Source organism: Danio aesculapii, chromosome 13, assembly GCF_903798145.1.
Source record: "Danio aesculapii chromosome 13, fDanAes4.1, whole genome shotgun sequence".
In the NCBI taxonomy this organism is placed as follows: domain Eukaryota; kingdom Metazoa; phylum Chordata; class Actinopteri; order Cypriniformes; family Danionidae; genus Danio; species Danio aesculapii.
The window spans coordinates 14,602,950-14,629,980 of NC_079447.1; the positions used below are offsets into that span (position 1 = coordinate 14,602,950).

Genomic DNA, 27,031 nt, shown 5'->3' on the forward strand with positions numbered 1-27,031 from the left:
GATGCCGTCATGTGGACCAACAGTCACATGGCCTTTATTGGTGGATGGCTGTCGAGTCCATGAGATGGTAGAGTTTGTCATTTGTCATTTTAGGTCTGTGAAGAGGGCTCAAGAGGACATTTGACACAGATACTCACTCAACAGATTGCTTTTGGTGTGTTTGTGGCCTGCAGTTTACTATATGCATGCGAGTTGATGTACGTATTTAAAGGAACAGATAAAGGGATAGTTCACCCCCCAAAAAATATTCAGTCATCATTTATTCACCTTTATCTTGTTCCAAATTTTATTTATTTATTTATTGATTGATTGATTTAATGTATTTAAAACTTTTTATTTCATTTTTATTGATTTTATTTTTATTCTTATTTTTTATTTATTTAATTGTTTATTTCATTTTTATTTATTTAATTTAATGTAATTTAATTATTTCTTTTATTAAAATTTATTTTAATAGTTAATTATTTATTCATTTTCTGTTCGGCTTAGTCCCTTTATTAATCCGGGGTCGCCACAGCGGATTGAACCGTCAACTTATCCAGCACATGTTTTTACGCAGCGGATGCCCTTCCAGCCGCAACCCATCCCTGGGAAACATCCTTACACAACCATTCACACTCATACACTACGGACTATTTTAGCCTATACCGCATGGACTGTGGGGGAAACCGGAGCACCCGGAGGAAACCCAAGCAAACGCAGGGAGAACATGCAAACTCCACACAGAAACGCTAACTGACCCAGCCGAGGCTCGAACCAGCGATCTTCTTGCTGTGAGGCGACAGCACTACCTACTTAGCACTACCTACCTATTTATTTATTTGATTTAATGTAATTTAATTGTTTATTTTATTTTTATTCATTTAATTTATTGAAATTTAATTATTTATTTTATTTTTATTTATTTTATTTTTATTCTTATTTATTTAATTTAATTGTTTATTTTATTTTATTATTTTAATTTAATGTAATTTAATTGTTTATTTTATTTTAATTAATTAATGTTGAACACAAACAAAGTTACATATTGAAGAATGTTGGACTCACTTAGTGTTTGTTTTTTTCTACTATTTTTATCCATAGTTACCAACAGCCGCTGGTCTGTTTATAAGCTAACTTACGAGTGATCCGCTGATAAATCAACTGATCTTCACAGCTTTAAAACACTCCAGTGTTCCTGTATCTTTTTTATTGAGACAAGATGGCGGCGCGTTCGGTTCGCGAGGCTCAGCGTCTCTCCAGTATCTGCAATTTTGCAGTATTATTCCTGCTCATTTCGGGTCTGTTCGTGCAGAACAGCAGTGCCTTTACATCGTACACCCGACAGGACATCTTGGATATTGGATTGTGCATTCCGGACAGTTTTATTAACAATCTTCGACTCATCCCTGAGATCGCCAGAACACACGGGCCTCAGAGCCCTACACGGCCGGGCGGAAGTGCTCGGAGGCGGCGCAGAGAACGTAAACAAAGACGGGGGAAGCGCGGCGGGCTAAGAGCTAAGCTAAAGCTAACACCACACCGGCTCTCTTTACCCAGCATCTTTCTCGCCAATGTACGGTCACTGGTGAACAAAATGGATGAGATTCGACTGCGCATCAACCACAGCAAAAGATTATGGAACTGTAATGTCATGATTTTCACAGAAACATGGCTAAACAGCGGGATACCAGACACCGCTATATCGCTAACGGAGCATCAAACATTCCGAGCAGACAGAACGGCGGATGACTCCGGTAAGACCAGAGGCGGAGGATTATGCATTTATATTAACAAAGCTTGGTGCACAAACTCTGTCGTCGTTGGGAGACATTGCTCTGTTAACCTGGAATTTCTAATGGTTAAATGTAGACCGTTTTATCTGCCACGGGAGTTCACCTCCACCATAATAACTGCTGCTTATATCCCTCCCGACGCTGATGCCAAGCTCGCTATGAATGAACTTCATGCAGCCATCAGCAAACAACAGACTGCTCACCCGGAGGCTGCTTTTATTGTTGCGGGGGATTTTAATCACTCAAACTTAAAGACAGTGCTCCCCAAATTCCATCAAAACATTTTCTGCCACACAAGGGGAAACAAACTTTAGACCAAGTTTACACAAACATGGCTGAAGCATACGCTGTGACCCCCCTCCCCCACTTGGGTCAATCAGACCACCTTTGTCTGTTTCTCACCCCCAAATACTCACCCATCGTCAACCGTGTGAAGCCATCAGTAAGGACCATCAAAGTGTGGCCAGCGGGGGTGGACTCCACACTCCAGGACAGGTTTGAACACACAGACTGGAGTATGTTTGCTTCCCAGGCCACATGTGGCTCTCACACAGACATTGACAGTTACACTTCCTCTGTTCTGGAATATATCAACACCACCATAGACAGTGTTACAACCCAGAAACAGATCACCACATACCCAAATCAAAAGCCATGGATGAACAAGGAGGTGCGCCTCCTGCTGAAGGCACGCAACACTGCATTCAGATCAGGGGATGCACAGGCCTACAGCACTTCCAGGGCTAATCTGAAGAGGGGCATCAAAAAGGCCAAGCACTGCTACAAGCTAAAGCTAGAGGAGCACTTTTCCAACTCTGATCCTCGGCGCATGTGGCAGGGCATCCAGGCCATCAGCAACTACAAACCCAGCCAGTCCACCCCCACAGCCACAAATGTCTCCTTCCTGAACGAGCTAAATGACTTTTATGCCCGCTTTGAAAGAGACAATACAGAACCCTACACCAGGAACACTACCTCAACCGACCACTCAACTATCACACTCACCTCCTCAGAAGTCTACACCGCACTGAGTCGGATCAATGTGCGTAAGGCTGCTGGACCAGACGGTATCCCTGGGTGCGTCCTCAAAGCATGTGCAGAACAGCTCACTGGGGTATTCACAGACATTTTCAACCTGTCGCTTAACCTAGCAACTGTGCCAACATGCTTTAAAACCACCTCTATTGTGCCAGTGCCCAAACACTCCAGCCCATCATGCCTGAATGACTACCGCCCTGTAGCACTCACACCCATCATCATGAAGTGCTTCGAGCGGTTGGTCCTGGCACATCTGAAAGACTCTCTGCCATCCACACTGGACCCACATCAGTTTGCCTACCGTGGCAACAGGAGCACAGAAGACGCCGTCTCCATAGCACTGCACTCTGTCCTCACACACCTGGACAATAAAAACACTTATGCACGAATGCTGTTTGTTGACTTCAGCTCAGCATTCAACACTGTCATACCCTCTAAGCTAATGATCAAACTCAGAGACCTGGATATCAACGCGTCTCTCTGCAACTGGGTTATGGACTTTCTGACTAACAGACCTCAGAATGTTAGATCAGGCCACATCTGCTCCACCACCGTCACACTCAACACTGGTGTACCCCAGGGCTGCGTGCTGAGCCCCTTCCTCTACTCCCTTTTTACCATCGACTGTGAACAGATCCAACACCATCATCAAATTTGCAGATGACACCACAGTGATTGGTCTAATCAGCAATAATGATGAGACTGCCTACAGGGAGGAGATACAGCATCTGGCCACATGGTGCACCGACAATAATCTGCTCCTTAACACCAGCAAGACCAAGGAGCTCATTGTGGACTTCAGGAAGGTACGAACAGGCTCGCATGATCCCATCCACATTAATGGGATGGCCGTTGAGCCTGTCTCATCCTTCAAGTTCCTGGGGACCCACATCTCTAAGGACCTTTCCTGGACCACCAACACCTCCAGCCTGGTCAAGAAGGCTCACCAGCGCCTATTCTTCTTGAGGCAACTTAAGAAGAACCAGCTTTCATCAGCCGTCTTGGTGAACTTCTACCGCTGCACAATAGAAAGCATCCTGACCAACTGCGTCACAGTCTGGTATGGAAGCTGCTCTGTTGCTGAGCGTAAGGCACTGCAGCGGGTGGTGAAAACTGCCCAACGCATCACAGGGACTACACTGCCAGCCATTGAGGATATCCAGAAGAAACACTGTCTGCGCCGAGCACGCAGTATTCTTAAGGACACCTCTCATCCTGCTCACAGACTGTTCTCTCTCCTGCCTTCCGGCAGGCGCTTCAGGCTCCCCCGGACAAAAACCAGCAGACTGAGGAACAGCTTTTTCCCCAGAGCTGTCTCCCTTCTGAACTCTGCCCCTTACTGACTCATTTGCCCCCCCAATACACCCCCCACACTCCTCTAACTTATACTCCTCACAATCACTGCACTATTTAACATTTGCACATTTAAAGTTTGCACATATTCATTGCACTGATTCATTTACTTGAACTGGACATACCCACTGCACATGAACATTTGTAATTATGTTTATCTATCTGCACACTTCTGCTATTAATAGTATCCTGTACATATATCCATTTATTGTAAATCTGTTCATAGCTAATACAACCTGTATATAATGTTGATAGTACATCCATCTGTAAATATCACTATAGTTTCTCTATAACTGCACTTTATAACTTATACCTGTATCCTGCACTTGCTGCTATTGCACTGCTGGTTAGACCTAAACTGCATTTCGTTGCCTTGTACATGTACATGTGTAATGACAATAAAGTTGAATCTAATCTAAAAATCTGTAGTTACACTCAGTAAACAGCTGTGAGTTTGGTGAACTGATGACCTTCACAGCCAATCACAGTTATTTCTGTTGACCAAGTGAACACAATGGCCAATCAGCACTGTTTAAGAACGTGCTCCATGGTGCTGAAATGTTAGCGGTAAATGGACATTTTTTAAATTCCTGTACTGATTGGTATCGAATTCCAGTATCGTGACATGAGGTTATACTCAGTGAGTTAATAATCAAAATCATAGCTATCAACACTGGGATGTAAAAATAATTAATCCGCCAATGACCCCCCCCAAATGAATAAATATGTTCATCTGGAGCTGTCTCATTGCGAAGAAAAATAGTTGAAACTGTTTTAGCAGACATTCGAAAAAAGCTATTGTAAAGAAATTGAATCAAGTTATCAAATCTCATTAAACATTTTTCACTGAATAATTTAAACTTTCTGATTAAAGAGTAGTGAATGAATTTCTCATTTAGATTTTTAAGTTATATTAAATAACAGACGTGTCATTTTAAAAATCCACAGATCTATAATGAAAGCATCCGATTGCTTTCCTAACTTTTTATGCTCGTTTAAGGCTAAATTTGTTGTGTTTAAAAGAAAACCCATGATCGACATATTTAGATATTATTATTATTATTATTATTATTATTATTATTATTATTATGTGTATATGTCTGTTCAAACACTCACCCAAAACCCAGAGTGTCCCGTTTCGATCCGCTTCAACTCATGTGCACAGAATCCGTTTGGGAAGCAGCATCTATTTATCACTATGGAGTACGTCTGACAGTCACGCACCGCTACATGAACTGACTGTTTTGAGGATTGCATAGGAAGGGCAACAGTGCCTGGAATGGAAAGGAGGGGAATACTGCCATTTTTATATTTATTTCAAAGTGGTTTTATGCCTAAATAAAGTGAAAGCACAGATTCACATTTAAGAGCCAGGGGCGTCTCCTGGTGCTTCAGCGATATGGGTTGCACATACAGTTGAAGTCAGAATTATTAGCCCCCTGAATTAATAGCACCCCTTTTTATTTTTTACCCAATTTCTGTTTAACAGAGAGAAGATTTTTTCAACACATTTCGAAACATAATAGTTTTAAAAACTCATTTCTAATAACTGATTTATTTTATCTTTGCCATGATGACAGTTAATAATATTTTACTAGATATTTTTCAAGACAATTCTATACAGCTTAAAGTAACATTTAAAGGCTTAATTAGGTTAACTAGGCAGGTTAGGGTAATTAGGCAAGTTATTGTGTAATGATGGTTTTGTCTGTAGACAAAAAAAAATTAGCTTAAAGGGGCTAATAATTTTAACTTTAAAATTCCTTTTAAAAAATTAAACTGCTTTTATTCTAGCCAAAATAAAACAACTAAGACTTTCTCCAGAAGAAAAAAAAATATTATAAGAGACACTGCAAAAATGCCCTTGCTCTGTTAAACATAATTTAGGAAATAAAATAATAATAATAATAAAAAATGAAAACAAATAAAGAGGGGCTAATAATTCTGACTTCAACTGAAGGTAGGACCGACTCTTTGATGTTTATTGCCACCCTTCATAGAAAGATTAAAAATACGGGAGAAATACAGGAAAATACCTTTACTCGATGATAGCTGGATAGAATTGCAAAATTTGGGAGAATCCCAGGAAAAACGGGAGGGTTAACAGGTATGATCAAAATGTATAAAAGTACTTGTTTGATTTTTAGGAAATTAGTTTTAGAGTGAATTCAGAAAAAAAAAAAAACATTATTTTATTTTCAATACTTCATTCACTGATAACTACCAATGATAATTAATGATAATTCAAGTATGCAAACAAGTAAAAAAATAAATATTCCACATAGCCTAAATGACACAATTCTCTTCTTTTTTTTTTTTTTTGAGCATCTATATAATTAAAACTTGCTTCTGATGGTGTTTTGGAGCTTAATTGAGGATGACAAATGTCAGGGAAAGCAGGTACAGAGGTCAGATGTGTATTAAGTGTTTGAGCCTGTGTACCTTTGCATAAACCCTTAAAGAGTCCTTGGTGGATTTATGAATCTGCGTCCTGCTGTGTGTACGTTTTACAACATAATTTACTGACACCCTTAAAAGATGACATTTTCATGCACGACACAGCTTTTCTGATGTGACACGTCAATTGAACTCCCTCAGATTATGCTGGATGATGTGGCTGCATTTAAAATGAAAGTGACCCTATTTTGCTGCCATTTGCATCTGTTGCTAATTTGAATGCTACCCTTTTAGGTTCTGAAGCTGCTGATTGGATGTTAACAGTAGGTATTATGCATGTCCTTTAGTGCTTCATGATTATTATGTCATATATTAGGGTTGTGATTTGAGCTGCAGTAAAGTCAGATGAATAGACTTATACACTATGAATTATTACATACATTATACATTTATTATTGTATCTATTCATTTAGTATTTGTGTTATAATATCAACAGCAATAATTATTATTATTATTAATAATAATAATAGTAATAATTATAATAATTATAATTATTATAATTATTATTTTAATAATAATAATAATTTATATAAAAATAAAATATGAAATTATGATAATAATAATCATCATAATAGTAATTATAATAATCTTAATTTTTATTAATAATAAAATAATTGATATAAATGTAAAATAATATAAAAATTGATGATGATGATGATGATGATGATGATAATTCCCATAAATATAAAATATGGAATTATGATAATAATAATAATAATAATAATAATATTAATAATAATAATAATAATAATAATTCATATAAATATAAAATAATATGATATTAATAATAATGGTAATACTAATAATAGTTATTTTTATTATTATTATTATTATTATTATTATTATTATTATTATTATTATTATCGTTGATAATAATAATAATAATAATAATTAATATAAAAATAAAATATGAAATCATGATAATAATAATCATAATTGTAATTAATAATTTTATTATTAATAATACTACTACTAATAATAATCATAATCAGTATTATTAAAATTAATAAAGTCAACAATAATAAATATAGAAATAATAATAATAATAATAATAATTTATATAAAAAATTAAATATGAATTATGATAATAATAATAATAATAATCTTAATAATTTTTAATAATAATAAAATAATAAAATAATTGATATAAGTATAAAATAATATAAAATGGATGATGATGATGATGATAATAATAATAATTGATATAAGTATAAAATAATTTAAAATTATGCTAATAATTATAATAATAGTAATAATAATAATAATAATCGTAATTATTATTTTATTAATAATAATAATAATAATAATAATATTAATAATAATAATAATATTAATTCATATAAATATAAAATGGTTTTAATAATAATAATGGGAATACTAATAATCGTAATTATTATTATGATTATTATTGATAATAATAATAATAATAATAATAATAATCTTAATAATGATAATAGTAGTAATAATAATCGTAATTAATAATTTTTTATTAATAATACTACTAATAATAATCATAATCAGTATTATTACTATTAATAAAGTCAATAATATTAAATATAAAAATTATAATAATAAATAATAACAATAATATAATAATTGATATAAATATAAAAAAATGTGAAATTATTATATAATAATAGTAATAATAATCAGAATTATTATTTTTATTATTAATAATAATAATAATAATAATAATAACTGACATAAATATAAAATAATATTAAATGATGATATTAATAATACTAATAGTAATAATCGTAATTATTACATTCTAATTTATTATTATTATTAATAATGACAATAATAATAATAATAACAAATAATAATAATAGTAATGGTAATAATTGATATAAATATAAACTAATATGAAATTATGATAATAATAATAATAATCGTAATTAATAATTTTATTATTAATAATAGTAATAACATGGTTTCTGCTACATTCATTCTTCTATGGCGGGGCTCCACATCAAAATTCATCTTGCCATGGCTACATTACAGCTTCTCCTTCAAAACATTCAGTTGTTGTTTTTTTAATAGCGGGTTATAATCGCACCAAAACGTATTAAAAGGTAAGTGAATTATAACAACGCAAACTTTTCTGTAATCGTAGTAGTGCTGTGCGTTATTTGTTTAACCCTTTAAGGTGACATGCTGACTAAGGCCCAGTTTACACTAGTGCGTTTTAGTTTTAAAACGGCGTTTTAGAATGACAACGATCCGCGTCCACACTAGCGTTTCACTCAGCGTTTCTGAACAGCTCTCCGTCTACACCAAAACCCTGAAAACGCACATCATACACACACACACTCTGGCATGCTCTGCAGCACATCTAGCCAGATGTCGGAGTCTTCATCTAGGATCTACCGCTGCATCTAATCTCACTATATTTGTTAAACGTGATATTTAATTCATCTTGTTGTCTATATCTAACAACATATTCCCCAACTTTGGTTTTTTTGAATCTATTTCTTGTTCTCGGGTAACGTTTTTGGCTGAGCGCAAAGATAAGTTAATAATTAATGTAACCACGTACATTCTGTATATTGACTGATTGCTTGCCGTTATTTCCTATAATGTATAAACTTATTGTATGTTATACCTTTATAATAGCCATTATTGATTATTAAAACTGATATTCAGCAAAAGTGAGGGTATTCTTCGTATTTCAATGAAAATGAAGGGAGGCAGTAATGTTATTGGCTCCATTTGTTATGAATACACATACAGAGAAGATGACGGTCATATATGCAGCATGACGCCTCAACATTTCTGCTCTCTGTGAAGTTGTTAATATCAAAATGAAAATAGCAGTTCCTTTTATCATGTTTTCATTTTATTGTTAAGATAGTGAAACAACGTATCCAGGGTGATGTGAATAAGGTTATAAAGTACACTGTTCTCTTTGAAGATTTACCAACATGTCCTCGGGAGTCTGTTTTTCATATTAACCTTGCAAAGTCTGAACTTACAAGGAGAGAATGCAGGACTGAACTGTGTGTAGGCTACTTAATATTGAGGAAAAACCCCAATCAGAGAGGTGAATGTCTGCAGCTCCGCCTCCGTTTTCAGATGTCTCCGTTTTCCCCCATCCACACTGAGACAGAGCAGCAGCGTTTTAGAATGAAAACAGCCTGTTCAGCGTTTCCAAAACGCTCCGTTTTTGGCGCTCGAAAACTCTGGCGTAGTGTGGACGGATGGCTTAACCGTAGCAAAACGTATGCGTTTTAAAACGAAAACGCATTAGTGTAAACGGGGCCTGACTGACTGACTAACTGACCGGCACATGATGCGTGAGGCTAGCAACCATGACGTAGCTTACAGTTGATCATCGTATATTTGAGGGGGCTTGCAAGAAAATTTGTGCACGAACAGAGAAAATCGGCGCACAAGCAAAGAGATTCACATGCTCGGATTACATAAATGCGCCCTCGACTTGTAATACTGCTCTCATGACATTTGTCATTTAAATAAAGCTATAAGTAGTTGGTAGGTCTGTGTAAAAGGCCTGCCGCTACAGCTGGAAAAAAATCCTAGAGGAAACACTGTAATAATAATAATAATCATAATCAGTATTAATATTATTAGTCAATACTAATAATAAATATAGTAATAATAAAAAAATATTTGATTTAAAATAGAAAAAGAATTGTAGTAAAAATAAATATTTATTAAATAATTCTTTCAGAAAGGACAGATGTTTAATGATCATTTCTGTTTTTCAAGGTTGTATATTATACATCATTTTAGCATCTTTGATTGCAGGTTTGTAAATTAAATTGATGTGTTATTATCATCAGTATTTCTCTGAAAAATTATGTGATCAGATAAAAAAAGTTTCTTTTAAGGTATAGTTGATTCACATACAGTTTATAGAATTGATAGAGACTGAACCCTTATGGTTAAAACATGGGATTTTTTTTTTCAACCAGCTGTAGCCGGAGGTATTTGCTTATGCAATCTCAGCTGGTGAGTGATGTTCTTCTCATTGGAGACGACTGCCTTTCTTACTGTAGCAGATATTTGCTCTGAATGTGAACATACTGCTTTAAAAGCTTGTGGTGATAAGTCACATAGGCAGTATACATGAATCTCTACACTGTAGTTCACAGTAAACACACATTTGTACAACTAGCAACTGATATAGAAATATATATAGTTTATTACACATAAATATACACAGACAGTTTGGATTACTGAACACATGGCTTACTCTTTTTAAACTTTTACAATACATTTGGTGGCAGCACGTGGCTCAAGTGGTTAGCACTGTCGTTTAACAGCAAGACGGTCTCACTGGTTCGAGTTCTGGCTGTGTCAGTTGGCATTTCTGTGTGGAGTTTGCATGTTCTCCTCGTGTTGGCGTGGGTTCCTCCGGGTGCTCCCGTTTCCATCACAGTCCAAAGACATGCGGTACAGCGTGAATTGGATGAACTAAATTGTCCGTAGTGAAGGATGTGTGTGTGTGAATCTGAGAGTGTATGGGGTTTCCAGTAATAGGTTGCAGCTGGAAGGGATCTGCCTGAGTAAAACCTATTCTTCTGTGGTGACCCTCTGATAAATCAGATACTAAGCAGTCGCACACAGAAGCACCGCTCCGCGGACGCGCAGCGCCATGCATTTTACAATTCTAAACATAGGTTTCTATTAGGGTACACACACCGGAGCCCAACCATGACTAGGACATGGTTTCATATTCCTGCCAGCCACAGAGCGCTATCTGATTAGTTTCATGTTAATTATCATGGGAATGTGCGCGTCTGGTGTGTGATATTTTAACTGTCATGTGTGCGCAGTGTCACGGCACCGAGCGGCGCTTCTGGTGTGCGACCTGCTTAAGGCCATGTATGTTGTGGATTATTGTGATTATAGATAGCGAAATTTTGCAGTTTTTATTTTAGCGTTTTTGTGTAAACACACAAAGCGGTATTAATGTATTGAAACATATGCTTTTTAGTTCTAAAATGGAAATAATGACAAAAATACAAATTTGTGCATCCCTGACATCCGTGGTGCAGCCATGCTGCTGTTGTAGATGGTGTATTCTGAGAATTTTTTTTACCCCTTGGTTTTCGAGTGTTGCCCTAGAAAATCTCTGTTTCAAGGGCTATCTAGCCCTCTCCTTAGCAACACCCTTCAAGCTAAAGAGCATTGGGACACCCCTACCCCTTCACATAAACGTGCAAAACGAAGGGTAGGGTAAGGGAAAGGGCCTGGTTATACTTCTGCATCGAGTGATTGGCATGACCCACAGCGCATGCAATGCGGCATAGCATGCATTTATACTTCTGCATGCTGTTTGTGTTGTTCTGCAAAAACACTTCCTAAACCCTAGCTGGCAGTAGGTTTTTATGTTCCTCTGTGTCCAGTTTCTTCGCTGTTGTCTTGTTTTTATCTGAACGTACAAGTTAGCTCAAACTCGCTCATTTTAAGGCGGGGGAACTTGTGGCCGTGCAACAGCTGTAATCATAAGGTAAACACAAAACAACAGTTTCCATCTAGAGCTCCTTCACGGGAATCCACACATGTAACACTCACTCCATCAGGCTTGGTGGGCTCTCACCTCCACTGACATCATCAGCGATACTAAGCCGACCAATTACAGAGCAATTAAACACGCATAGGCTGTACCAGAGCATACGTATGCATTGACGCAAAAGTATAAATAAGCCTCAAGGGGTAGGAATTGGGATTGGCCTAAGCTGACGGTGATATGAATGAATGAATGAATGAATGAATGAATGAAGGAATGAATGAATGCATTGGTGTTTAAAGTGATGTATTCTCAAAATTAAACAGTCAGCCAATTGGTCTTTCTAAAGGTGGTTGTCTATCATGGAGGAGTTCATATTTAATCGCCGAATGTTAATCAAATACTGTAATTTATTCAGGTCATAATTCCTTAAATTAAAAAAGTGTTTATTTTCAAAAAAAAAGTTATATTATTAAATTCTGTAAAGCAAATAAATATGCTCATACATTATATCACAGAATAAGTCATGTTGTTAAAAATAATTGCGTTTTATTTATATATTAAATATAATACAATATAATATAAATACAAGGATATATAGCAGACCAAGTAAAATAAAATTCAGGTACTTATTTAGTTTCAGTTTACTAAACAGTTTTGTTAACAGTTTGATCGTTTGATCAGTATGAGGAGTTGTATCTATGTTGCCATGTTTTGTGAAAGACTAACATATTACTGTAATTTGCAGTGTGTATGTGTGTGCGTGGCTACTGAGTTTCTGTTACAGTAAAGGCTTTAAAATGATTACAAAATATTTATTTCAATTAAATGCTGTCATTTTCCTATATTGCATTTTGAAATATGTCACAGTAGAAAATTGTCATTGTAATTGTAATAATATTTACACTATTAACATTTTCCTGCACTGAAAAAAAGCTTTTAGAGATGATTTCTTGGATTTACTTTTTATTTTTATTTTTTTAAATTAAGTGGTTGTAAACATGTGGGCTGAATTTAATCAAATGAATTAAGTTGACATTAGAAGTTGTTTGTTTAAATTCAACCCATATAAATTGTTTGCAACAGAAATCCTTGTTGCAGAAATCCTTTTTTCAGTGTATCGTTTGATCAAACTAATCCATAAGAGACTTAAAGAATGTTAGAAATCTTCTAACCTCAGACTTGTATACACTACTTCATAAATGTTGACATTATGATTGAGAAATATGAACTTGTGTTTCAGAACGTTTGTTCCTTTGGCGCCTCCACCCAACCAGAACTCCACTCAGTGGGAGAAGGTGCAGTACCTGTTTGAAGAGCTGGGCAGCAGCCGTAAGTACCTTTAAGGCCTCTTTAAGTGAAATTGCAGCTCGGGTTTTACTGACACTTGCAAAGAAACGGCAAAAAGAGCTTTGTTGAAGCCTTCCAGAGCCACAACAGCAGAACGACAGGTGCTTTTAAGAGCGAGCGACGGATGCTGCCGAGGTGATGTGTGGGTTTGGCAGTGCTGACATTTAGCCTCGTCAATGTCAACAGACCTCATTGTGCCACCTAAATTTGCTGTCTAGAAAAAAAAGGAAAGGCCCTGCTGCTTTTGACGTGTCAATCAGGACTTCCATTTGAAGCAGGAGTGGCAGGACCAGGTTTGCACCTGCGCAAAAAAAAAAAAAAACCTAAATTATATATATATATATATATATATATATAGTATATTCAGATATTCAGTATATTCAAGTATTCAGACCCCCTTTTCACTCTGTTATATTGCAGCCATTTGCAAAAATCATTTAAGTTTTTTGTTTCATTTAAGTTTCCTCATTAATGTACACACAGCACCCTATATTGACAGAAAAACAGACTTAAAAGACCTGACAACCCAATTGAAAATCTCTGGAGACACCTAAAAATGGCTGTCCACCAACATTTACCATCCAACCTGACAGAACTGGAGAGGATCTGCAAGGATAAATGGTAAAGGATCTAAAAAACTTGTTGCTTCTTTCCCAAAAAGACTCATGGCTGTATTAGATCAAAAGGGTACTTCTACTAAATACTGAGCAAAGGGTCTGAATACCTCGGACCAAGTGATATTTCAGTTTTTCTTTTTTAATAAATCTGCAAAAATGTCAACAATTCTTTGTTTTTCTGTCAATATGGGGTGCTGTCTGTACATTAATAAGGAAACAAACTATTTAGCAAATGGCTGCAACATAACAAAGAGTGAAAAATTTAAGGGGGTCTCAATACTTTTTGTCCCCAGTGCATATAATTCATATGTGCCCTTAACATCCACATTTTATAGGCCATCAAATCATAAAACATTATATAAAAATAAACATTAAGTAAATTACAAGAAAATGTAAAATAAATATAAATATAAAATTAATTTGGTCAACGCATTAAAAAAATGTCTTAGTTAAACTAAACATTTTTTTAATAATGTAAACTTTCATTTTGTTAACTTGAAGTGCTAGTAACTGAAGTGAAGTAACTGAAACTAAAACCCTGAAAAAATTGTTACTTACTATAAAATCAACATTAGATGAAAAAAGAAGTGAGTATTTCATATAGAAAACTCATTCAGTCTTGGTTCCAAAACAGCATTTCTTGTTTTATTTTAGTTTAACTGGTAAAAATAACAACAGCTAGCTGAATGAAAGCTAAAATAATAACCAAACAACCATATTATTATATATTAATAATAATAATAATAATAATAATAATATAATAATAATAATAATATATAATAATAATAATAATAATACAACAATAATCATAATAATAAAATAATAATATGATAATGATAACAATCACTACTTTTTCGAATAATATATATAATATATATATATATAAATAATATCTATATATATATAATATACAAATATATAATATATATCTATAGATATATATATATATATATATATATATACTATATATATATATATATATAATATATATATAATATACAAATATAATATACAAATATAATATATATATATTATTTTTCTCCATAGAGAGATTGTCAAGTGGGAGATGACTCTGTTAAAGTCTCCAAATTTGAGTATTTTCATGTCAACATTTCTTGAGAGCTTTCCTTCAATATTATCATATTCCACAGACTCATTTAAAGGTCACAAATAAAGTCACATGTCCTTTCCCCCTTCTAACACATGTCATTTTTATGCTACGGTTTGTTTTCCTCCAAGAGAGCCAGTGTGAGTGGCCAACATCATGGTGTTCCTTCAGAGAAGTTACCTTGTTAGGTTTGCCCGTTACTTTGGCTTCACTCTCCCTTGAAGACCCTCAAGCTGGCAGGAACGGAGCCACTAAAGAACCCAACCTAATCCAATAATAGCCCGGAGTGAGACTGTGACTTTCGGAGACAGTGTCTGATTCCTCGGAGGGGGTTTTAGAGCTGTCATTGCCCCTTCCCAGCAGCCTCGGCCTAATGAATAGAAATCGAGCACAAGGAACATCAGAAAAGGGCTCCTGTTGAAACAGGCTTGTTTGTCAAAATCCGCAGGTTGACGGTTGTGGTACCCTTCTCCTCATCCCCACTCCACGCTTAAAATTAATAACCAGGCAGACTGTGTGCAGGAAAAAGCAGGGTTATGATGTCCCTGACAAGCATTGGCTGCGGAAAGAGCACCTTGAATCAAAGCAAGACTAGATGATGAATTCCAGCTTGTAGAGTTGTCACAAGTATTAATAGTCTGATATGTATCAATACTGAAATGATACGATCTTGCTTTTTCACAGTATTGATACCTGCAGAGTTTTAATTCTGCTTTTAATAGTTAACTTAAGTCTTTTTTTTTTGTTGATCTGCATTAGAAAATTCAAAAATGAATGAATTATTGAGGGAGGGGAAGGGGGGGGGGGGTAATATGGGAGATTCACTGCCACTGTCAATTCATTTCCCCCAATGAATTGACTGTAACTTTATATTAACCGCTTTTAGCCATTCAGTGCAGTAATATAAGCTCTGTGTCATCAAACATCTTCTCGAAATACGAAATATCATGTGATTCAATTGTTTATCGTAAAAAGACATATGATAAGGTACATTTCTATTTTGTTTTTAATCATTGCTACAATCAATAATGGTCATCTCTCTACTCTCCAATACTATTCTCCTTGCAAGTGTTACGTGTTGTCATGTTGAATGAGATGTAACATTAAGTGAGTGGTGCTGGGTGAAAATAAGAGAAAACACAACAAATGGGTATGTGAAACAAAAATAATTTATTAAGCGATGTTAAACCATGAGTATATGAATTTAGAATGTAAGTTAAAATACCGAATCAAACTAAGAACAAGAGTGTTGCCAAAACAAAGAAATAAATATGACAAAACAATCTAACTAAACCCCAAACCACTAAACTTACTAACCAAAGAAAAAATGCAGAAACAAAACTGTAATCTTTAGCGTATGTGAAGCTTAACTGACCTACTTAACTATTCAAAACATACTATTTTACTTTAAATTACTAGAGTTCTCTTCAAGTACAAACTGTTAGCAATTAGCAAAACAAGAGCTTATCTGATAATACAATACACTCGAATAAAGATCATTCGACTTCCTAATAATCGGGTAAATTGAACTGCACGAACTTAAATAAACAATAAAGCACTTAAATGAGAAACAACAAAAATAATACAAACACAAATGAACAGGCTGGTCAACACAAGGGAGGAGTTCGGTGTCGAATCAGGAGCTCCTCCTGAACAGTGCGAGTGAACGTCTTTTAAATGCGGCAGACCAGCTCCTGATTGGTGCGCCAAGTGGCATCATAATGATGATTGAAAGCCTTCTAGACCAATGGTCGCACACCTAGGGCAGGGCAGAGTACATAACGGACAACAGAAGAGAAAGCAAAACAGAAAACAAACACAAAACACCACAAAACATACGTGGAACGTAACACAAGCCATTGGAGATTAGTGGATTGAACGCATCTCCCATTTTGTTACAATCACTCACTTTCCTTTGGCTTAGTGCCTGATTTATCAGGGGTTGCCACAGTGGAATGAACCGCCAATTACTCTGACATCCACACACTCTTTCATTCACACACACACACACACACACACACACACACTCATATACTACCTATACATAAATTTTTTGGATTGTGGGGGAACCGGAGAATCTGGTGGAAACCCACAAGGGCACTGGGAGAACGTGCAAACTCATGACAATGCCAACCAATGAGCCACCGTGCAACCCCTGTTCAATTCAGTTGACTTTATTGGTACCTGTATGTAGATTCTTTTTGCTGCAAAGTTTGGCGTTTGATACAAACAATTACATCACACATATACATACCCACATATACACATATAAAAAAAAAATTATGTACATATAAAGTACATATAAAAGAGTACTTTATAAAATATTACAAATTATTTAGAGCGCCAATAGATGATGGGACAAAGCTATTCCTGTAACGTTTTGTCCTACTAAAAAGCATCTGAAACCTTCGACCCGAAGGGAGTAGGTTAAACTCCTCAGACAGAGGATGAGAGCTACAGCTACTAATGTTCTGGACAATCCGTGAAAGCTGCCTACTATACAAGGATTCAATACTCAGCTGTGATTCAACCTACTAGACCACCTAATAACCTGGTTCGGTCTATTCCTGTTTTTAAAGGACAGACTTCCAAACCATGCCACCAGAGTGAAAGTTGGAATAGACTCAGTAAAAGCATGATAGAAAAACAGTAACTATATTGGGGCCAATGTGAAAATGTTTTCTTTTGTTTTGTGACAATTCAATTCAATATTTAGTTTTCACTCGTAAAAATAACTTATGCTTTTGTCTTCCAAACTCGAAATGCCAATTTATACTTCTTCGTCGACTCTATGCAGAAGATCTGGCGTAGCCGTTGCACAGTTACATACCCGATCTGGCTTAAGCGCCGTTTCTGTGACACAATTTTGGAAATTTTGTTTCCATCCATCTATTTTTATGTGCTTTTTGGATATGTGCGTAAAAAAAAAAAAGTTAATGGAAATGCCAAGATCCGCATACATTTTGAAAATGCGGATAAAAAAACAACAGAGTAGGATAAACGTTTTATTCGATAAGAAAAAATGTGCATGAAGTACAATGGAAACACTTTTAATGAACAAATTCCAGTATGCGCATTAGAAAAGTCATGTGATTTTGTTATAAGAGATCGTTTGAATATAAAAATGTGTGTGAATGGACAAACCAAGTGGCTGACCGCATTGCAAAGCTGAAATGTTGTTTTGGTCATTCTAAAATGCCGTAACCATTTCAGTATTAGTGTTATTATATTATTGATGACCTCCAGAATAGTCAAGAGCATATGTGCTCTGCGTCTCATGCCTTCAAACGCCACCACACGTTCATTACATGTTGGCATTGTCTTTCGAGGCGCAAGTCATTTGTTAAATAAAGAAAAGAATTACGCAGCTTCTCCTACTGCAGCAAATTACATTTTTACCTTTAATATTTGGTGTCAGTTAATCAGGAAGTGACGATTTGGTTTTCTTTGACTCGCTGGATGGAAACACTGCTTTATTTACACATCTGTTATGCGATATTCCAGTTTTGTGCATAAATTCAATTCACATCTTTGGATGGAAACATAGCTACAAACTCATCATTAGCATTAAATAAAAATCACTGTTAGTCCTACCTGCAGAATGTTACGCGCCATTATTTTTGCTATCGAAAATTTCCAATGCCCACCCATGATTTCCAATATTAACACTTTTCAAGGTATCCTATCGAAGTTATACATTCCAGTTTCGTAACAACACTACCACCCAGTGTCATCCACAGTTGTCTGCTACCCTTCCCACAGATATGCAGTGGTTCAGTTGGCAGTTCCCTCGAGTGAAACAGGCATAAAACGTAAACTGAATGCAATACCCGATTCCCCATTAGCGGGTAGGACTGAGGCGAGAGAGCGAGGGAGCGTTCAGAAGGGTAGACAGCTGGAGATCTGATCTTATCACAGACATAGGCTCGAAAAGAAAAAAAAAAGTCTCCACTTAATTATGCAGCGAAGGCCCGGACCCAGAATCCACTCAGACAGCTCTTGTTCTCTGATTTACCTTCCTGCTGAGCTGAATGTGTTTCACAGAGAGTCACATTTCAAATTGGAAGTATGGCGTGACGCGCTGTGACGAGGAGGCATCAGCTATCAGCCATCTATGCTGAATGTAATTTGGATTTGATGACATAATTTAGCATACATAGTGCCAGTTGGTAATGACTGCCAGAATGTAGTGAAGTAGGAAATCCAGCGTCTAGATTTTAGGAGGGTTTGCACATTGCAGGGTTTTGGAAATGACAGGTGATGTATTGTTACAAGGTTGTTCACCCGAAATTGAAAATTTGCTGCTTAATTACTCATCCCCAGGCCATCTATAATGTAATTTCTTTCAGAACATTAAACCATTTTTTTAGCTGAAATCATAGTACTTGGTGATTCTAAAATGCAAGTCAATAGCTAGCTGCACACACGCGCACACACACACACGCACACACACACACACACACGCACACACACACACACACACACACACACACACACACACACACACACACACACACACACACACACACACACCAAAAAAAACATACACATTGTAAAATCACTAAATGAAATGACTTAGTTTGACTTATTACATGGTAACTCAGTGTTATATTATATTAAGCAGAACTCAAAACCAAATGAGTTATAAATGAATTAGTTATATATATATTGTGTGTTAACTCAAATGCTAGAAGCAATACCAAGCTATTTGAGTAGCTATATAGTTGTTTGGACTTAATTCATTCTATTAACTGAACAATAAAATGTTTAAGTTACAAATACTCTAAATATTTGACTATATCAACACAAACATTTTATGCATATATAACTCAATATATATATATATATATATATATATATATATATATATATATATATATATATATATATATATATATATATATATAAATATAAATATATATAAATTCATTTGTAATTTTAATGCTTTATTTATTTATTTGTTTATTTAATTAATTATTGTTTAGACTAAACTGTCTATAAAAATGTTTTTATAGGTTGTAGCTTGACTATATTTATTTTTATATATAGCAAATATGGGTGGCTCAGTGGTTAGCACTGTCGCCTCTCGAAAGTTGCTGGTTCGAGTCCAGCTGGGCCAGGAGGCATTTCTGTGTTCTCCCTGTGTTCGCGTAGGTTTCATCTGAGTGCTCTGCTTTTCCTTATAGTCCAAAGACATGGGATAGGTAAATTGAATAAGCTAAATTGGCCGTAGTGTATGAGTGTCTGTCTGAATGAGTGTATATGGGTGTTTTCCAGTAGTGGGTTGCAGATGGAAGGGCATCCGCTATGTATCTATGATACTGGACAATTATTATTGACTTTTTATGCATTGTTTTTATTCTTTATTGATCTATTTATGCTTTCCCTATAATGGAACCAACAACTTTGAATGCTAGCATTAAAAAACCTGTTCATGTAAAGATACTAGTCATTTAAAATTGAAATAAATTAATGTCATATGTTTAAGATACCTCAAAATACATGTTTTATGCTGCATACTGTAACGTTGTTTGTGACTTTTACTCTACATAATAGCTGCATATGTTATAAAAATAAGCCTAACATTCGGCCAAGTTGCAAGCGTTTTTAAAATCTCTCAATCAGAGCGTTTAAGAAGCTCTTCAGTACATCGTCACCGAGGTTTGTGGTAATAATAAGATAATATTTCTGCCTATAACCGCGTGAGAGCAGCGCAGCGTCTTCTCTTTCTCCGTCATCCAGAATCCACTGAGTGGGTTGGCTTCAGCAAGCTGCTTTCCATCTCCACGAGGTTATCATAGCGAGCTCATGTTGTGAATACCTCAGCTAAGAGCTCTTTAATATACACTTCTCAGTGGCAGCGGTCTCCATAAGCCCGCGGTGCTCCGTGCATGTCGAGATAAGGGCCTCCACTCTCTCAGAGAGCTCAGGAATCAGCCGCGAGAGCAGCTGTGGAGCCGCCGCAGATAATAAACAATATATTCTCTGTCCAATCCCTTAGAAAGTCTTCCGGGGAAGCGACGGGAAAAAAACGCAGGTCCCCTCGCATTGTGAGGAGTTCATAAACAGAGCCGCTTTTCCGCACCAAACACGAACGCCATTGTCTCCGGCTTCGCGCCTTCGCCACTTAACAAAAGCGGCGACATCACAAAGGGAAACACCTATTCAGATGTAAATGCTCGTTTCAGCCATCAGACATCAAAGAGCTTCTTCTTTTCATATTCTTCCGTTTGCTACATTAGGAGGCAGGAGCGTAATCATCTTCATTTCTTCTCGTTTTGCTTTTTGTGTCTTGGGGCTTTTTCTGAGTGTGGAGCGTGCTGGGTGGCGCAGCAAACAGTCCTCAGGCTTCACGCGGTTCGACAAAATGGAAAGAAGTCACTTTGTGAGCGATGTAAAGCGGTTCCCGAGGAGGAAAATAAACAGAGAACAGTGGGTTGCATTGAATTGGGGTGGGCAGAAGGGGCTTTCTGGACGCGGGGCTGCCAGGATGCTGTGTTTTGCTCCGCTGGGCCAGAGCTCAGAACCAGAGGAAAAGAGGAGATGGAAGGCGAGTTTGTGTGTGTTCAACTCTCTCGCTCCCTATGACAGGTGGGAGCCTAACAGGGAGTGCGGTGGCGGTCACTTCCCATAAATCTGCCTCAGCTGGCCTCAGATCTGACAGCTGGCACCGGAGCCTGTCGTGTTTTCACTCATTTTACCCTCGGCTCTCAACGTTAGTGATTCACAAAATGTCAAATATGCTTTGTTAGTTACTAAGTCTGAAATAAAAAGTAGGAAACATAGCACTTTATTTTGAATAAGAGCATCTTTTTACAGCCAACAACCCCCCCCCCCCCCCCCACACACACACACACACAAACATACATCACCACCACCCCCTACAACAACAAAAAAACAAAACAGAAACAGGTTTGTTAAATATTGATAATTCCCCGAATCAGCAGACAGATGGCGCTGTATGATTGTTTTGATATCAAGTTTTGGTGAACCTATAGTCTAGTCTTAAATGGAATAAATGCAAGTCAACATTACCTTTTTATTTCTTTTAAACCACACATTGTATATTCCCAGTATGTAATTCTTTTTTATAAATGCATAAGTTTTAATCAGTTATCAGCAAGATGTTTTTATTTACATAAAATATACAAAAGTTGTGTATAATCACTTATTCATTCATAAATTAATTAATTCATTCATTCATTTTCTTTTCGGCTTAATCCCTTTATTAATCTGGGGTCGCCACAGCAGAATGAACTGCCAACTTATCCACCATATGGTTTATGCAGTGGATGCCCTTCCAGCTGCAATCTATCACTGGGAAACACTATGGACAATTTTAGCCTACCCACTTCACATATACCGCATGTCTTTGGACTTGTGGGGGAAACCGGAGCACCGGGAGGAAACCCATGCAAACGTGGGGAGAACATGCAAACTCCAAACAGAAATGCCAACTGACCCAGCTGAGGCTCGAACCAGTGAACTTCTTGCTGTGAGGCGACACCGCTACCATCTGTGCCACCTATTATCACTTATAACATTTTTATTTTCTCTTTAATTTTATTTAAAGGTTTGTTTACATTTTAATGCTGTATTCATTGCCATTTGTGCATCCTATTATCACAGCTTATTTAATTAATTAATTAATAACTTCAGAATTGTGAAAAAGAAATCTGTATGAAATTGCGGTTTTTAAACACTTTCACAATTTCAATCTGTTATTTTTAAAATTGTATTATTGTTGCTACCACAACTACTACAAGGGCTGAATGATATTGGAAAAATATAACATTGCGATGTTTTGTTATTTTGCTATATATATATATATATGTATATATATTGCGATATAAATACAATTTCATTAGATTGGGATTATTCTGTAGGGGAGAGCATCTGCATATAATCTAATAAACAATCCAAAAGCACAGCTCAATACAATAAAGAAAAACATACAATTCAATCAAACATGGTTTTATCGCTTTACTAGTGTAACAGTATTCAGGTACTTAATTCAATAAATTCTGTTAATTCAATAAAATGAAGACTTATTAAAATTACAAATGGAACAATGTCTTATGACTGAATGCTTTTAAAATCATAAAAACCTCCAAAACACATGCAAATGCTCAATTATAATACAAAGTCGACATTGCATATCCTGCGATGCGACTATTGCGAATGATCACAATGCAATATCAACGATATATTGTACAGCCCTAACTACTACAACTACTACTAATAGTAATAATATAGTAGTACACAAATGATTCCCCAAAATGTAAATCCAGTGATAATTAATAACCTGTCCATGTTCTATTCAGGTTTGGAACAACCACAGGGTAAAGTTCAGTAGAAATATCAGCTTTTGATGCAGTATTAAGAATTGAAAAATTTGACTGGTATTGATGCCGTCTACTAAATAAAGCCATGTTTATGTTCAAGAACCTGACTGAATGTCCTTTATATTTTCGACATGTCATTGTGACTATTAAAATGTGCAGGGCAAAAACTTTGCTGACCTTTCAATAACTATGTCAGAGCAAGAGGAGGTTGAGAGAAACGATAGTGAGAGAGGAGAGAAGATGAGGTGCATTGAGAAATTTCCCTGGGGGGCAAGAACTGCTCTGAATATCTGGCGTCCGACCAAAACTTAACAGAGCTCTGCATTTGGCCCGTGTCATAAATAAATTTCCCCTCTGTCTTGCAGATGGCCTGGCCGCCCTGTCGTTCTCCATCAGCTCGCTCACCTTGATTGGCATGCTGGCAGTGATCACATACACGGTGAGTGGCCAACAGAGAATCCGTAATGGTGGCTGGTTACTTGTGCCCCATCGATTTGCATGCGCTTATGAGGGTGGTGTGAAGAGACTGCTCAGCATTGTTAAAGGGAAGCACTTTTAGACATAATGTAGATGTTTCTGTCCCCGGTTTAATTCTGTTTGTGTCGTTTTTAAATGTGCTGAAGTGTGCACTTTCTCTACCGATGGTGCCACCAAATGGGATAATTGCAAAAGCACTGTTCTGTCTCTTATGGGTTGAGAAATAGATTCACAAACTCATGCCTTTGGTTGAATTGACACCCCTACTTACATCTGATATTAACTCTTAAAGGTCCTATGAAATCAAAATAAAGTTTTTTAGATGTTAGTATCAATATTGCTAGTTTTTAAGATATCTATAAGCTAGTGCACACCAAAATATAAAGTGCACACGTTTAGAATATAAATAGAATTATAAAAAGCTGATATAAACATGTAAAGCTTGTAGTTTGTCACTTCTGCCTAAATATATCAATGGTTTTATTCAGGTCATCTCCTATTTCAGTTTCTCATGAAATCGTGACCAATCAAATGCTCTTTAGTATTTGACATGCACCGCCCCGTTCAAGACATTTTACATTTGATGCTGTTGAGCTCAATTACTCTCACTTGGACACTATTGGCTGTTTTTTTGAAAGAGGAGGAGCTACTCTATGTCCCACCCTCTCTTCATGTTTCGGTTGAGATTATGTCAAACATCAAATAAAAAATGCACATTTCAAAGCACTTCACGGGACCTTTAAAGGGGACGACTTATAAGTGGTTTAAACACAGTTGTGTGGCAACAGTGTGTGAATATAACCAGCTTCTAATGGTAAACATTAATTACATCTATTTTTTATAGTCACACTTGATAAAAACAGTCTGTAGAAACACTTTGATTGACAATCTCCCTTTGTAGATGTCATCAGAAGGGGAAAGCCCTGCCCATTAGTGATGATCTCTCTAATACTGCTGATGCAGAGGCATTTGTAGCATAATCACATTTGAATTTAAAGTGACAGTCACCAAAACAGCACTTTTTGGATCAAAGCAGAAAAGGGCACATTTCAAACAGTTATAAAAAAATTAATTGTGGGGTAAGTTGAGCTAAAACTTCACATACATACCTTAAAGACATTAGAAAGTTCCCACATCAGATATTATATCTTGTAAAAAGGAGCAAATTAGGTCCCCTTTAAATGCTTGAATGTTTTCCCAATCACGATTACACATGTGGGTCTTTAGTTGACCAGGCCTATATATCAAACATGGGTGACTCTATAAAGGCTGCAATAGAATACAACTCTCCTGGTATTTTGAATACAGTCACTAAAGAACAGAATAAAGCATCATTATTTATTAGAGCCAGGAAGGAAATATTTTAAACCGATCATTTTGTTATCAACATCATTGCCAGAGTGCACTTACCCGTTACATTCAGCCTCTGGCTCATGTTTGCAGTCTCTTCAGTGTCTTCAAAATCAGTATTTTGATCACTGAATGATTATTCAGAAGATTCACTGTCAAAAGATAGTGACACTTGTATTTGATTTCCTAAAATAATTGCTCCGCAGTAAATTTGTGCATGCCCTTTCAAGTTCTGCAGATGATTTTCTTTTGCTTTGTTTGTGGTAATTTTGAGCAAAACATTGTCATCTTTAGCTTTGCTTCCATCCATCTATTTTGGAATATTGGATAAAAATTGCTTAAAAGGCACCTAGGTTACCCATTTTTTCAGATTTAATATAGATTTAATATATTTAGATTTAATGTGTCTGTAAAGTTTCAGCTCAAAACACCCATCAGATTTTTTATTATACATTTTATAAGTTTCTTTTTATAACTTTTTTCGTTAGAGTCATGCTAAGAAAACATTCTGCTTTGTATATATTTTTTTACATTCTAACCAAATATCAGACTTCAAAGACGCGTCCCATTTTGTTTAAGAATAGGTCAGTAGGCTGAGTGTTGGTAGTCTTTAGTGGTTGTTCGAAGGTATTTGACTACATAAGCATCTAAACTACAAAAGCAATCCTGTCATATACATTTTCGACTACCTTTAGAAGTCGCCAAAAGCAGACAAGCTTAAAAAGTTTCAGACCTCAATTTTGCACCTTTATTTGGCTCTGTCCACTTGTGACAGATCAATAAAATGCATCTAAATACAAGGTAAATGATGAGCTAATGTTAATGTGTTAGGCTGTTTGGGACACTCAAACATAAAAACTGCATATATTGTATATATTTTTTTACATTCTAACCAAATATCAGACTTTATAGACGTGTCAAAGATGCATCCCATTTTGTTTAAGAATAGGTCAATAAGCTGAGAGTTGGTTGTCTTTTGTGGCTGTTCGATTGCGTTTTACGGCACAACCATCTAAACTACAACGGCAATCTAGTTGGATACATTTTTGACTACATTTAGAAGTCGCTGAAAGCTGACAAGCTTTAAAAGTTTCAGACCTAATTTTTGCACCTTTATTTAGAATTGGCAATTTGTGACCAATCAATAAAATACTTCTTAATATAAGGTGAATAAAGAGCTAATGTGTTAGGCTGTTTGGGATACTCAAACAAACTGCAATGTTTTGACAATGTCGTTAAAACTGATTATTGCAATAGCAAGTTTTTCTGTCGAAGTGCTTGTGACCTGACATGGGCGGTGGAGTCCAGGCGTGACATTTTCACGCAAATTTCCCGTTGGACAGAAAAGTCGCCTGTATGGAAACAGGCTTTGATTGTAGTCATCCTGAATGATAAAGCGGCCCCTCAACATTAGAAATGTTTTGTGATTCTTGCGTTTTGGCCTGCAATCGCTCAAAATGACACACTGTCATTTCTCAGCGATGTGTGTGGACGTGTGGCTGAGATGTCAGCGTGATGTATATGCCCTGTTATCTCTCTCCTATTTATATATCTGGGCCTGAAGGCCATTAATAAACGCCCATATTCTGATTCCTTCAGCATACTGTAGCTGTTCTATTCAGATAAGATAAATTGATTGTACTGTAACACTTGTTAATGTCATCCATTTTTCATCGCCTACATCA

General features: G+C 36.1%; 1 protein-coding gene across 1 annotated transcript in view; it reads left to right on the forward strand.

Annotated features, from left to right (window-relative positions):
* The window catches only part of lmbrd1 (LMBR1 domain containing 1), a 221,227-nt gene that overhangs the window by 105,575 nt on the left and 88,621 nt on the right, over window positions 1–27,031 (forward strand). The window contains exons 9-10 of the mRNA XM_056471443.1: window positions 13,343–13,431; window positions 23,885–23,958. Of these exons, the coding sequence (XP_056327418.1) occupies window positions 13,343–13,431; window positions 23,885–23,958 (163 nt within the window). The remainder of the gene's footprint in view (window positions 1–13,342; window positions 13,432–23,884; window positions 23,959–27,031) is intronic.